Below are 16,422 nucleotides of genomic sequence, written 5' to 3'. Positions count from 1 at the left end.
ATCACTGCAAAGACTGACTGTCAATCTTTATTTACTGCCTTGGCGACTTTGGGAGACACAAAGAAATGCATGACAACCTTAGGTCTGCCTCTGTCAAAGTCCATCTGTGCTTGGCATTACGGGATAAGGGTCAGGGCATAAAACTTGCCTGTCGTTTATCCTCTCTCTGTATTATGTAGAATCTTTTCTTTCTTTTTTTTCCCAATATGCCTCAGCACATTGTGTTAGTACACTGTCAACAGCTCTGACATCTCGCTGTCTGTTAAAGACCTTCAGAGTTTCTCCCTTTTTTCTTTGTACTCCATTCTTCTCCCTCCCTTCCTGGCGGGTTAAGGGACGTCATTAAATCTTAGTACGACATTAGCAAAACTTTCTGGCTGTTTAAGTGTTCTTGAGGGTGCTATGCTGAGGAAATGATATCTGCTGTATGTTTCATCTCTAGTTGACCGTATCTGCCAGATGCTTCTGAAAAATGCCTATCACCAGATGGACATTTACAGGATAAAACCAATTCCACAGTTGCATTACCTCACTAACAGGTTTGTCCTTTGTCTTTGTTTAACTTTTCTTTCAGTTATGTCTAGACACTGGCCTCACACCATCTTTTCTTTCTCACTGCTGTCTTGTTCTCTTTGGTTAACCTTTTCTCTGTGCCAAAAAAGATGCAGAATCTTGCTCTTTTCGAATCGCGCTCTCTTTATCTCCCTCTGGCCATATACACACCGCACATAAATACAGTTGTCAGTCCTGTTCTGAGATCTATATGCTCCATATGATTATAATACTAAATTGTAAAGTATATTCCATTTAAATATAGTATATAAAAGCACATATAATTTAAATATATTTGTATTATACTTTATACTTTTATTTGGTCAAATGCAGAAAAATTGGGAAATATTATTGCATATCCAATGTAGTATTTTGTAACTGCTTTAAATGACTTTTTTCCCCATATCAATATACACTCTATACACCATAACTATACAGCTAAAATGGGTTTTAAACATCTTTGCAAATTTATTACAAATAAACAACTTTAATCATTCTATTGCAAATACCCTTAACCCTTTTTTTTTTTTTTTTTTTTTTTTTTGATGCCACAAGCTTTGCTCATCAGAAATTTGTCAATTATCTGCCATTCTTCTCCTCACCTCTTTAAGTCAGGATGGGGCCAGATGCACATGTTCAGGTTTCTCCAGAAAAGTATGATTGGGTTCAATCCCAGGCTGTGGCCATTCTTGCTGTGTGCTTAGGGTCAATGTCCTGTTGGAATGTGAACCTTCTGCCCAGTCTGAGTTTCTGAATGCTCTGGACTGTGTTTTCTTTAAGGCTATCTCTATATTTTGCTGCACTGAGTGTTCCTTCTACTCTGATGAGTCCCTCAGTCCCTGCTGCTGAAAAACAGCCCCACAGCATGAGGCTGACACCAGCACACTTTACTTTTGGGATGAGCAGAGCTGGTTTCCTTCAAACATGATGCTTAGAATTGAGATTCATCAGACCAAAGAATCTTGTTTTTCTGAGTCCAATAGTCCTTTAGGTGCTTTTTTTGCAAATTCCAAGTGTTTTCATGTGTCTTAACTGAGAAGAGGATCGAGTCTTGCCACACCATCAAAAAGCCCGAATTGATGAAGTGTTGCAGTGATGTTTGTCCTTCTGTGGATTTCTTCTATTTCAACATATGATCAGGAAGCTCAACTAGAGTGACCACGAGGATCTTGGTCACAACACTAACCAAAGACTTTCTCCATCAGTTGCTCACTTTGGCCGAGAGGCTAGATCTAGTTTCAGACTATAGATTCATATTTAGATTCTAGTTGTTTCAGACTTCTTCCATTAAGTTTAACTACTTGCTTCTGTGACCCATCACAAATCTTCTACAGATGTGTGGCTTGACACAAACCTGTTTCTCAGCTCTTCAGGAAGTTTCTTTTAACCTCAATGCATAGTTTTTGCTCTGATATAAAATGATCAGCTGTTAGACCTTTTATTAGGAGGCCTTTCCAAATCATACCCATTCAATTAAATTTGCCAGTGTAGAAACATTTACAAGCAATATGAAAGCTCCTGAGCTAAATTTCAACTGTCCCAGATAAGGATATGAATACTTGTGCAATGAAATCATGTTAGTTTTTTTTATTTTTAATACATTTGCAAAGATGTTAAGAACCTGTTTTTGCTGTACAGTTATGATGTATGGGCTGTAGATTGATGTGGAGAAAAGTAATTTAAAGCAGTTTAACATAAGGCAGCAACAACACAAAACGTGGGATAAAATAAATAAATAAATGAGGGGTGTGAATACTTTCACTAGGCGCTGTATGTATATATATTTAATACATACAAAATTATTTTGTCGGTCTAATGCATCTTTGCTAGATAAAGGTACTCTTTTCTTTAAAAACAAAACAAACAAACAAAAGATGTACAAATGTATACATTTAGATGCCATCCATATTTGTTATCGTCAAACTGGTCTAAGAAGTATTTTTCCGCCTCAGAGCACCAAGAACAATAACTATGGATATATCATTCTGAAAATGATTCCAACGATATTGTTTCTCTCTGCCTTCATCGTCATAGCTGTGGTCTGGACTCTGCTATTCTTTAATACTGAGAACTATTTTTAGAGCTATATCTTTATCATTATCTTTAAAGTTATCATGCTTGGTGTGAAAGGGCCTTTACAATTCCAAGAAATAAAGTTGGGTACATAGGCAGTCACAATTACCTTCTTTTATTTTACTCACTTTGAGATGGAAACCGTTTTTCATAGCATTCCGCCTACACAAAAAACAATAATGTAGAGGCATCACTCCTATATTCCAATGCTGTTATTCCTCCTAATACTTAAAAATGTCTATGTGGCCTCTGAGGCCAGGAGAAGGTGAGGCAAAAAGTAGAAAAATGCTGTTATAAGGAAGGAATCAAATATGGTTGCAAAGAAACCAACTCCACCTGACTCTCTCTCTTATCTTTTAAAGTGTAAGTACTTGAGCAGGGGTGAAATGCATGATCAGCTCAAGATGTTCATTGGCTGAAGGTGAGGAGAGCGCGCACACACACACAGACACACACACACATACATCAAGCGTCTCATCGTTCCTCTCCCATTCTGCTCATTAAGACATTACATAATCAACTTGTGGTTCAAGTGAAGATGGAAATGAAAGCAGGAGTGCCAGTCCATCAGGCTGCGTACCCTTCCCTCCGAGGGGGCAGACGCTCTGTGATGGAACACCTATCACTGCCATAGCAGCTGTTCTTTTGGCTTTGCTGGGAACTGCCGGTACAAGCACTGTGCCATCTGGGGACCTGGTGCTAATCTGTGTAGAACTAAAAGTTGGCTTGAATAAATTAAAGAAAAATGCTGTATTTCAAAGCAGGTGAATTGGAGACCATGAAAGTGAACCCCTATCCCAAAGAGAGTAAGGATCACAGAGATTACAAACTTTGCTCACCTTGTTCGCAATTACTGAGCACGTTTGCGGAAGCTTTTACTAAGGCTTTCAGTCAGGTCAGTATAAAGATCAGAGAGGTGAATGATGGGAATGTGCAAGACATAACTAGAGATTTCCTGCACCGTATTGTAACTTAGTAGACTGTTGCTGTACATGATAACCAACCGTGGACGTTTCCAAAGGAGTCTATCAGGGTGGATCAGAGCGTGAAAGTTGTTTGTCTGTTTAACGATGGAGTTGTATATCATTATAACAGAGGGGTTCCAGATATGAATCAGAGCATGTTAATTATTTATTCTCTCTCCGTGCTGATTTGGCAGTTTTTGGGACTAATTAGCATACGCCGCAGTGTGGTGCATAAAGAGCAGCTTCACCAAGACCCCCTCACTGCTAATGAGAGGGCACACCTCTAACATCTGACCTCAGTCAAAGAGACAGACAGAGAAAAAAAGAAAGACAGAGAGAGAGAGAGAGAGAGAGAGAGATGGATGTGTGCAATATTCTCTACTCTTTCTTGATCCTGTTACACAGCAATTGTGATTGCCCACTGCAAAATATGACCATGAACAATTAAATGTTTAACTTTTAAAAACAACATTAAAACTTTCAATTGCTTGAATGTTCTTTAGATTATTAAAATGTTCTTCACACTAAGAAAAAGGGTTTATAAAAGTTCATGAAAAAGTTATTTAGAGAACCCAGAATTGCTCTTCTAAGGCACCGCTGATACAATCCCCTTTTGGAACCTTTATTTATGAGTGTTCTATAAAAAAAAAAAAAAAAAAAAAACTTTAATAACAACTAATAACCAAGATGATACATTATACTTTGAAGAAATTTTGTCATTGTTTACTCACACTCATACTTCTGTGGAAATTGAAATTGAACATAAAACCCCACATTTCTCAATATCAAAACTCTGCTTGGTTCGAAATTTCAAAAATGAACACTGTACTAAAATACTTCTACATGTTTCAAATCAAGTCATTCCTCTATAACACAAAAGTAAAAAAACAAAAAGTAACTAAATTAAAGTGAGTATTGAGGAATGCGTCTTAGCATTTGTAAAACAGTAAAGAATGTTTAAATTTTTTTCCATACAATAATGTCAAACAGTAATTTGCACCCAGTAACTTTTACTCAGTGGACCAAAAAAATGCTGAAACATATCTTCCTTTATTTTTACATAGATAAAGTCATACAGGAAACGACGTGAGGTAAATGATGACAGAAATGTAATTTGTGAATCTCTTAGGTATGAATATAAAGAGCAGGGATGTAGCCTCTCTAAATAAGGTCTAGCGATGACTTAATGTTGACAGACCCTGACCCACGCACAGCCTTTCTCCACAACGGGGTCAGTCCTAATTTCAGAAGGCAAAGCAAGCTGTACGTCAGTTAACAGCAATTTCACCTTTCTTTCACCTCAGTGCACAATCCGTATATAACAACCATAAAGTCCAGACAGCAATCATACAGCTCTGCCACTTGCTTTCTTTTTCTTTCACCTTTTAAGTAGCTCTATAAAAAAGTTCTTTAACTTTCGTACTGTCTCCAACACAAACCACACAGCTGTTCCCAGATGGTCCCCTTCTGTCAAACCCACTACAGCGAACACACACCTACACAACATTTACATTTACATTTACATTTAGTCATTTTGCAGACGCTTTTATCCAAAGCGACTTACAATTGAGAGTACAACAGCGATTCATTTTTTTAGAGAGACAAACAGACAGTGTAAGTGCTTATAACACCCAGTCACAGGGAGTGTTCAAAATTAGTACATGCCAGAAGGGAAGGAATAAACAAGGGGATAAGAAGAGAGACAGAGACAGTGAGAGTGAGAGTATTTTTTTTTTTTTTTTTTTTTTTTTTTTTATGATGAGGTCAGGTATTGCTGAAAGATGTGAGTTTTCAGCAGTTTCTTAAAGATTGACAGAGATCCAGCATTCCGGATATGTACGGAAGATCGTTCCACCAGCCAGGAACAGAGAACGAGAAAGTTCTGGAGAGTGATTTTGAGCCTCTTTGAGATGGTACCATGAGGGCGTCGCTCGCTAGCAGATCTCAGACTTCTAGAGGGTGTGTAGATTTGTAATAGTGAGTGGAAGTAGACCGGTGCCGAGTCTGTGGTTGTTCTATATGCAAGCATCAGTGCCTTGAACTTGATGCGAGCTGCAATCGGTAGCCAATGTAAGGAGATAAAGAGAGGTGTAACATGGGTTCTCTTGGGCTCATTGAATACCAGCCGTGCCGCTGCATTCTGAATCATTTGTAGAGGTTTTATTGTGTTCGATGGAAGTCCAGCCAGAAGAGCATTGCAGTAGTCCAGTCTAGAAATGACAAGGGCCTGGACAAGTAGCTGTGCAGCTTTCTCTGTTAGAAAGGGCCTGATCTTTCTGATGTTGTGTAGTGCAAACCTGCAGGATCGAGCAGTCTTTGCAATGTGATCTTTGAAGGTAAGTTGGTCATCGAGGATTACACCAAGATTTCTGACTGAGGATGATGGGGTAATTGACGAAGAACCTAGCTGGATGGTGAAGTCATGCTGTGTAGTTGGAGTGGCAGGGAATACAAGCAGCTCAGTCTTTGTCAGGTTGAGCTGTAGATGGTACTCTTGCATCCATGTCGAGATGTCCGCCAGGCAACCCGAGATCCGAGTAGCTACCGTTGGATCGTCTGGATGAAAAGAGAGGTAGAGCTGTGTGTCATCGGGCGTAGCAGTGGTAGGAGAAGCCGTGAGCCTGTATGATGGGGCCTAGTGATGTAGTGTAAATGGAGAAGAGGAGGGGACCAAGAACCGATCCTGAGGAACCCCAGTGACCAGTTGATGTGCTGTGGATACATCTCCTCCCCAGGCCACCCTAAAAACCTACCAGTGAGATAGGATTCGAACCAACGAAGTGGGATCCCAGAGATGCCCAGTGATGAGAGGGTAGACAGCAGGATCTGATGATTCACAGTGTCAAAAGCAGCGGATAGATCCAGCAGAATGAGAACTGATGATTTGGATTGAGCTCTTGCAGTCCGCAGGGCTTCCGTGACTGAGAGCAGCGCAGTCTCAGTTGAATGGCCGCACCTGAAACCTGATTGGTTATGGTCCAGTTTGTTGTTTTTCAAAAGAAACAGTGATACCTGGTTGAAAACCACTCTTTCAAGTGTTTTCGCTATGAATGGAAGAAGAGAGACTGGCCTGTAGTTATCAATAAGAGAAGTGTTTAAAGTGGGCTTTTTGAGCAGTGGGGTTACCCGAGCCTGCTTAAATGCTGTGGGAAGGTACCTGTGAGGAGAGATGTGTTGATGATGTGCGTGAGTGCCGGCAAGACAGTGGGGGAGATTGCTTGCAGGAGATGAGAGGGTATGGGGTCTAGCGGACATGTTGTTGGATGGCTGGAGAGGAGAAGTTTGGATACTTCTGTCTCAGTGAGGGAGCAGAAGGAGAAAGTGGAGGAATCGGTAGTCGATGCGGTTGGTTGAGGGTTGTGCGTTGGGGGCTGAGAACTGGCTGCTGATCGCTTTTGTTTTGTTTGTAAAAATGTGGCAAAATCGTCAGGTGATATTGAGGTGGTGGGAGGTGGTGGAGGGGATAGAGCAGGGAGTTAAATGATCTGAAGAGCTTACGTGTGTCTGAAGTGTTGTTGATCTTGTTTTGGAAATATGATGATTTGGCAGTGCGGATTTGGCAGAGAAGGAAGAAAGCAAAGTCTGATACCTGCTCAGGTCTGTCAGATCTTTAGATTTGCGCCACTTTCTCTCCGCTGCCCTGAGTTTGACCCGATGCTCACGGAGAACATCAGACAACCAGGGGCTAGAGGTGGCAGTCCGTGCTGGCCTGGAGGAGAGAGGGCAGATGTCGTCTAGACAGGAGGTTAGAGCACTGAACAAGGTATCTGTAGCTGTATTCACATCCAAAGAAGAGAAATGGGTAGGTGAGGGAAGGGAGGAGGACACAGCAGAGGAGAGATGGGAGGGAGAAAGGAACGAAGGTTACGTCGGAAAGTAACCGGTATAGGGGTTGGTTGCACAGAGATAGGAAAATGCAGTTGAAATGTAAGAAGGAAATGGTCAGAGACGTGAAGCGGTTGTACTGAAATGGTGTCTGCAGTACAACTGCGTGTGTAAATTAAATCAAGCTGGTTGCCTGATTTGTGGGTGCTTGTCGTGATGAGCGTTTGAGCTCAAATGAAGCTAGAAGGGAATGGAAGTGCGTAGCGTAAGGTTTGTCAAGATGAATGTTGAAGTCCCCGAAGAGTAGGAGTGGAGTGCCTTCGTCTGTAAAAGATGACAATAATCCATCCAGCTCCTCTAGGAAGGTGTCTAGAATATGTCCAGGGGCGGTAGATTACCACTATGTGGAATTTTGTCGGAGTAGTAACTGTGATAGCATGAAATTCAAAAGAGATGTAATGACATACAAGTGAGTTGGTTGAATATTTCCAATTGTTTGGGATGAGCAGACCAGTGCCACCACCCGGCCAACCTGACGAGGTGTGTGAGAAAGAGTGATTGTTGGCTAGAGCTGCTGGGGTTGCTGAGTCTTCTGGACGAATCCAGGTCTCCGTCAATCCCAGAATGTGGAGTGAAGAATGTAAAGAAAAAGCAGAAATGAAGTCAGCTTTGTTGACCGCTGACTGGCAATTCCACAGACCAACAGAGAAAGATAGGGGTGTAGTAGAGGATGTAGGGACAGAGCGTAGGTTAGTAGGAGTGCATTGTCGTCTGCGTGTGTTGTTAGGGCGAGGACGAGAGACAACCGGAATGAGTTGGAGACACATGATAGAGGTAGAAAGAGGAAGTGAAGATGTGTAAGAGAATGAAGGAAAATGTACTTAAGTGCGTTGCTCAGTTAAAGTCGCAATATCTGACACACACCTCACCTGCACTGAATTAGCCGACAAGGCACTGTTAAATGACTTTTATGCAAGATTTATGGATAGAAACACTTACGAAAATCCTTTTATCCACTGACATAACAGTTTTGCCTCTGGAAGGATTTCAAGACGTCTGCAGTAAAAAGTGGAAAAACCTTGTGGGATTTGACTGTTTTGTTTTGTTTATTATGTTCACATATTAAAAAGACATTACAGGGCATCTGTTTGGCTGTGCTCAGAAATGCGTCTCACAAGGGGAACATGTAATTTATGAGGAGAGTGCTGCGTATTTTAGGAGAGCCCATACTGTACATTAGGACCGGAACATTAGGTACATTAGAAAATGAAAAGCAGCAGATGAGATATCATTAATATATTATTCTCTTCTGCAGCAATGAAATTAAACAAAGAGCAAACTGAGACCTTTTGCTGATGCCCCTCACTTCACGCGTTTTCTTAGGAGAAAAAGAGCCGAGTCATCTCACATGTGCTTCTTTTGGAGTTTCAGAAGACATCTCAAAAATATCTTTAACTATGCTCAGATTTTCGAAATGCCAAAACTGCAATCAAATGTCAGTGATGTTCCTAAATGATTTTAAATCTACAACTTAAATTCATATTTGAAGGTAAGATAGATAGATAGATAGATAGATAGATAGATAGATAGATAGATAGATAGCCCAAGCCATGTTCTCCTGTATGATAGAACAACCTCAGAACAAAAACATCTCCTGAACATGCTGTGAAAAGGACATTGCACATATCTGGCGGATGCTGCTTTATACTGCTGTGAGGAGGGCAAGGCATTATACACCACAGGAACAGACACAGGCAGAGAGAGAGACCTGCCACACTTTGATGTTTGTTTCCCATTATAATCTGTGGGTTGTAATGTGATAGCGAGTTCAGGTAAGGTTAACAGGATTTTTTAAAGCTCTTAAAACGTGTTCAAAAAAGATTTGAGCGCATGCACAGGCACACACACATCTCTGAGAACACACTTACAGAAGGAGCTGTTTTCGTCCTTTGTGCCGTCCAAGGTGCCATCGGGTAACATTTGCAGGTAGAAGCCATGCCGACAATAGAGACGTGTGACGATACCTTTCAGCTGAGGCTCTGAGAAAAAGAGAGATAACATTTCATCAGACATGTACCTATGCTAGAAAAGAAAATCTCAGCGCTTCATGAAGACATGCTGGTGGTACAGCAGTGTAGGTTATATCAGCACGACTGAAGACACACACACACACACTAACAAGCACAAACCAGTCAATATATTTTTAATTTTACAGTTTACCTCAAAAGACTTGTACTGTAACAAACTCAAATACAAGTATCCATGTTTACAAAGCAAATAAAAGGAAGATAAGACGTTGTTTCTGTCTATACTGGACAATGGACTGCAGTGAACAAAACATTCAGGGCTTCTGTCTTTTATCTCCTTTTTACAGCAACAAAAAAACAAACTACACAAAAGAGTTCAGTGAGCTGCCGTAACATTATCTAAACTTATTGTAGAAAGAGATGCACAACAGAAAAATTGTTTAAATGTACTGCATAAAACTGCATACAATTGAGAAGTACCTTAAAGTGATAGTTCACACCAAAATAAATGATTTTTTTTATCATTGTTCACAAAAGAAGATATTTCGAAGAAAAGCTGTTTAGATTTCCATCGACTTACATTATATTTTTTGACAATATACATCAAAGTCGGAGCAAATCAAATGAACATACTTTGTTTTCTGCAGAAGCAGGGAAGTCCAAAAAAGTAAATTTGTGTGCGTGAACTATCCTTTTAAATGTTATATTACAATATAGTTATAATCATTCAGTAGCACGGTGCACTATATATCAAAGAGTAGCCTACCTGATACCACTGTATCATGATACTTCCCTAGTTATTTTTTAAGGGACATTTTGGGCCATCAGCTAATAGAGTGCTCTCTGCTCCACTTTAAAAAGGTTACGACAAATTAAAAAGAACAAATAAAATATATTCTGGTTTTATGGGTTTTTGAAGGAGAAGGGAGGTGATAGATAATCAAATGAACTATAACAGCTGGTAAGGGATGTGCCAAGCAGTCTGCTAGAGATCTGTGTAAAACAACACAAGTGGGACACTGTTAATGGAAGATTAGGAGGTGTCACTGTGCTAAAGCATGTTTATTAAAATCGCATGCTTTACAATAGGAAACCAACCACTATGGGTGTGCATACAGTTGCTTTAATGACTAACTAAACTTGCACAGAAATCTTATTTGTAATATTATTAATAATATTAACTTTAAAGCGCACTGTGTCGGAAAATCTGATGTGAATAAAGTAAAAAGCAAAGGCATTTTAAATGTGAGCAAATGGTGTTATCTAACTACCTTCAACAAAACTTCTACAAAAATAACACACAGCTTTTTGCGGTGGATTTTAAGCGTAAACACAGGCTGCTCTTTAAATATTAAGCAACCCTATTAAAAGCACAGATGACAGGTAACATGTCTATTGTTGCAGCAGCCTAGAGTCTACAGAAAGTAAAATTATAAATAATATATATTCTAAATGACAATATGATAGAAAACTATTCACAAAAATAGATATAATAAAATAAAAACTTATTACATTTTAGAATGTATTCAAATAGAAAAAATATTACCCTTTTTACTGTATTTTTGATAAAATAAACACAGCCTTATAGTGAGCTTAAAGTAAAAGTTTGTAACCAGGCTGTTATGGGTCACCACTGAAAAATACTACAGAAGTCGGTGACCCAAAACTGCCGGGTTACAAAACTTTCTTCCAAAAAATGTTCACCAGAACAAATAAATTCATACAGATTTGGAACTAATCGAACGTGAGTAAATGATGACAGAATTTTCATTTTTTGGGCGAACTATTAATTTAAGAAAAATCTTACCGACCCCAATATCGTATTGATATCTTTTTCTTTTTGTCACTCTTTTTCCTAAATGCTCACTTACTGTCCCATTTCCTCTCAACGCTCCCTCTATGTAAAACACTGCAGAAATAGTTTGGTCTTTCTCTCCGCAGGCCTCTATTTGCTAGTGTCCATTGATCAGTTCTGAAGGTGAGGCCCTGAGGGGCCAAACTACAGTTTTAACATTCAGCTACATGGCACAGCGTCTGGCTGCCACCGCCACAGTCCACAGACAAATCACTGCTCACAGAAGCCGAGAAAGAAAATATGTGCGCTTTTCGCATTAAAGGCTCCACACAAAGCAAAGAGGCAAGTAACGATATTCACAGATTAAACCCACATATTCTACGCGATAAGGCACATTTCCTTCATCTCCTCTGACTCGGTTGATTCGGGTTGTGTAGGAAATTCCCTGCAGATCCGTCTTTGTCAGCCTCTTTAGTAGCGCTGCCGTGACACGCTTTGAAAGCCACACACAGAGCGGCGCTGATACACAAGCCCTCTCTGTCTTCAGTCTGCACTGCATAACCATAAAACCCATCTCCGGGGACAGAGGGTGTGAAGGGCACTCCTGATGGGTGATATTGATGTGCGTTTGAGTGCGTGCGCTCAGGGATGCCAGGCTGCCAAGAGCCCAGGCTTCAACACAAGTTACACGGACACATTTGGCCCACCGGGGACATCACCTGGTTAGAGATCTCCTTCCCCCCCCTATGCCTCGCTATCTCTCCTATAAGCCCCGTCAGGGTGAGTTATGTGGTTTTGCATCTCTCTGAATAACACCATACATCAACCAATCAGCTGAAGATGGAGTCGTCGCCTTCCCGAGGGGGAGAGGAAAGTGAACGAGTGTTACGGGGGGGGAACAAGAGAGTGGGCAGAAGTTATGACACGGTTATTTTATTGGAAGACATTCACGCGCTAAATAAAAGAGGAAGACTCTCATACTTCACGCAAAGCATCGATAAAGCTTTCAGGCACAACAGATCCTAACAAAAGTCTGGCTCTTGCACTGCCATATTTCATTCTGGGAAAGAAAGGGAGAGGGGGGAGGAGAGAGACGAAGAGAGATACAAAGAAAAATAAAACTGCATTTATTATCCAGCATGTGAGCGCATTTAAGGGGTCATAACATGGGTTTTTAAAAATTGCTTTTCTTGAAATCCACTCAATGCCACATGTTTTATAGTTTTTGATGGTCATTTACTTTCTCTGTTCCTTAGAAATAAAAGGTCTGTTTTGTTTTTTTAAAGAAATGCCATTTCATCAGTACAGTTTCATTTTGAAGTTACTATTTAAAAAATCAAATAATATCAGTAAGGATTAAAAGTAAAGTAAACTCACACACATGCATGGATACACACACACACACACACACACAATTATCACAGTTTTTCAAGACTAATAAAAATAAACCATATTTCTTGAGCACCAAATCAGCATATTAGAATGGTTTAGGATAATGTGTCTGAAGTCTGTAAGTAAATGCTGAAAATTCATAGGAATACTACCAATCACAGAAATAAGCAATATTTTAAAATAAACTGAAATAGAAAACATTTTGCAGTGTAACAATATTTCACAATATGTATTTTTAGCAAATAAATGCAGCCTTGGTGAGCAAGAGACCTCTTTCCAAAAACTTCTGAATGGTAGTTATTGCAAAGCTGGAAGAAGAATAATGTAAGAAATCCTATTAAGAGTTCAAATGTCCATTGAGTCATGGGGTCTGGTTGTAGTAAGAGTGCTCGACGCATGAGCAAACATAAATATCCTTTAATTCCAAATTACACAGCATCAACACACATGTACCATTACATAACATTAACCCTCTGCCCAGAATAAGGGAAAACTGAATGCATATAAAGACATGCGAAAATTAAAACAGGTGAACTGACACAAGTGGGAACTAGTTAACTAATAATGACCAATGAGGACAGGAACAACCAAATAAGTTGCGCACTGTTAAAAGTAAAAATGTGCAAAGCAGAACTACTAATAGATGAACAACTCCACTGTATAATGGTCAGAATCTATATACAACAAACAGTTCAAATTCAACAAAACAGTCCCACTCAACAAAACTGAAAGCACATAAATCAGATCATCATATAAACATAATTCTGATTCCTCTGAACTGCCTCTTCATATTAACAACCTACAGACTACTTCTTGTTTTGCATAATATTACGAAAACATACTTGTCAAGCACAATATTGTCTGTGCCGAGCTAACATGAGTGAAAGTGTACAAGTGCATGCTTCATATTCAGAGGACGTATTGGGCTAAAGTGCATAAAATTACAGTGGACGCTCCCTGCGGCCTAATGTGACTGTGAGTAATGAAGAGGGGCGGGGCAGTGCTAGCCAAGGCTGTAATGACAATATTTAGCTGGACAATCAATCACTTGCCCTGGGACAACTCTTACATTTCTCACCAAACAACTGACCTAAACACAGACCTACCTACCTACCTACCTACCTATCTATCTATCTATCTATCTATCTATCTATCTATCTATCTATCTATCTATCTATCTATCTATCTATCTATCTATCTATCTATCTATCTATTTATTAAAACCTATCTGTCAACTATCTATCCATCCATCACTGACCATTGTACTGTTTTTTTCCCCCCATTCATCCATCTCTATCCATCATTCATCCATATCCATCTCCATATATCCTTCCATTCATTGTGAGATTTAATTGTTCATTCATTCTATCTATCAGTCTTTCTGTCAATAGATGTCAACGCAGGGCAATGTCAAGAAAAACAGCCACACACTTTCATACACACACAGAGGTCACAACAGACAGGAATATGCAGTTTGGGATTAATTAAAGTCAGACTAATGGGCCTTTTTTCCTCTGTAAAGCTTAATGATTTGTGTCTAAATGAGCTGGGACATGTCTGAGGCCTGCTGATAGCGGGGGGGGGAGAATGCAGGGAAGAGGGAGAGACGGAGAAGAAGAACAGTTGCCACCAGAGAACAAAGTGAGAATAACACAAGAAGGAGATGAGAGAAAAAGAGAAGACATCACTAAAAAAGAATGAAAGAAAAAAGATGATGAATGATACTGTTAATATTTTAAGCAGGAAAACAAATGTTGCCGTTTTAAAACTAACATTTACTTCATGATTTCATTCTTAATGATTTGCCTCTGTCTATACAGAGCAGTAGATTTAAAAATGTGTGGAAAACTGTGTCAGAGATTGTTGATATTCTAGTTATATTCATGCATTATGCAATTCTGTATTTATATATGCCTCGATCGCATTTTTAGCTATTCCAAAATACAACTTTGTGCTTCTTAGCCATCGGATTCTCAACACTTTCGTTACACAGCCCACCAATCATGTTTGGGCATCCATCCAAATCTACAAAAACAAACTAGTGACCAACAGCGACTTGGCGACCTCCAACGATAAAATCACTGCCAGTGTGAACCGGGCATAACAAAACTAATCCAGGAATCTTTTCATCTCTCTTTCGCTATATCCTTAGGCAAAAGGCTGAACATTCACCTCAGGACACAACAACCCAGATATCTCCATGTTTCCTTGCGCCACTTGTGCTTTATACATTACTGTAGATGCTACGGAAGGTTTCCAAACCAGCACTCTGTTGCTTGTGTAACTGCAATGGCTTTTTGTGTATGTGTGTGTGGTCATGCTGGCACGCAGCGTGACAGAGACAGATGATGTGATGATAGAGGGCTGGTCTGGTGTGAGTATTTGCGTCAGTGCCTTCTGACCCAGAGCTCTCTTTGCCTTACACACTCCCACCATGCATTAGTTAATGACCATTACCGCTGCATGCACACACATCTCACGTCTGAGACAGTCTGCTGTGTGTGCATGTGCATTACTTTCCACTTTTTCCTCTAATGTTAGATAATTTAGACGGAAAAGGGCATTTCAAATGCCCTCAGTTTTTTAGCTTGAATGTAGCTTCCAAATAAAATGATTTGAAACGTATTCAGTTGGTAAAGCTTAAATCTTTTGTAACAATCTTCACTTTTGATCAAAAGGTCAATTTAACGTGCTTGCTAATTAAAATGATTACTGACACTGAACCCTACTACAGTTTATAAACATTATTTTGGAATGATATATGACCTATATTAAGTATTTCTTAATTAATAATTATCAATGACCTAGACTAAAATTCTACATTTATTAATAGATATAGAAAGATGAATAGATATTAAACATAAATAATGTAAATGCTTTGTACAAATTAAATTTAATTACCACAGGATTATATATATATATATATATATATATATATATACACACACACACACACACACACACACACACACACACACACACACACACACACACACACACACACACACACACATCATATATCACTTGTTTTACCCTTTAAAAAATAGTGTGCCCCAGAGAGTGTGTTGTAAGGAGTCTTGCTCTATTCTGTCATGAGGTATTGTTCTATTGTTAACCTCTGAGACACAGACATAGAGACCGAGACCGAGTTTACCTATAGAAGGACAGTTGTTCCTGACACTACCATCCTACTGTATTAACCTCACCCAAAGAGTCGGAAAACAGAGAGAGAGATGAAAAGAGAAGGAAGCAATTAGCCTGTGAGAAGTGTGTGTATGTGTCCCTGTGTCTGCTTTCTTTCTCTGCCCAGGTCCACCAGCCTCTCTTCTTTCCTCTGCCCTGGCCTCTGGAAAGTGCTGAGCTTGCTCTTTCCCTCGCTCTGTCCTTCTCCTCCCTTCTCGCCCATGTTCTTTTGCTCTCACGCAGCCATTCAGAGTCACGGCAGTGGGACATGAACACAATGCTAATCAGGTGTTCTTCTTCGTCTCTGCCACTCCCGCTCTCGCTCTCTCTCTCTCTCTCTCTCTCTCTCTCTCTCTCTCTCTCTCTCTCTCGCTGTCGGTGATGTCAGAAGTCATAAAAGCAAGAAAACAGCCAGCCTGCGTATTTGTTCCTCCCTTCACTTTCATTTACTCAGGCCTTCATTCACATGCAGCAATACTATTTCAGGTTGACTAACATGTCTTGCCTGTAATCCAGGGATAAACACTTAAAAACGCCAGTTTTTAGACTAGATTTCACATTTTCTGAATGTTCGCACCCAGTTAACAAAAGTACGTTTTAATAATGTTTA

The 16,422-nt window shown here is 39.8% G+C and overlaps 1 protein-coding gene across 1 annotated transcript in view; it reads right to left on the bottom strand.

Annotated features, from left to right (window-relative positions):
* The window catches only part of LOC122348806 (fibroblast growth factor 11-like), a 47,984-nt gene that overhangs the window by 14,919 nt on the left and 16,643 nt on the right, over positions 1 to 16,422 (bottom strand). Inside the window, 1 exon segment of the mRNA XM_043244676.1 lies at positions 9,344 to 9,454. Coding sequence (XP_043100611.1) covers positions 9,344 to 9,454 — 111 coding nt within the window.

This window comes from Puntigrus tetrazona, chromosome 7 (assembly GCF_018831695.1).
Source record: "Puntigrus tetrazona isolate hp1 chromosome 7, ASM1883169v1, whole genome shotgun sequence".
NCBI classification, from domain to species: domain Eukaryota; kingdom Metazoa; phylum Chordata; class Actinopteri; order Cypriniformes; family Cyprinidae; genus Puntigrus; species Puntigrus tetrazona.
Note: the sequence above shows the minus strand (reverse complement) of the source record. Positions and strands in the feature narration are given on the sequence as shown.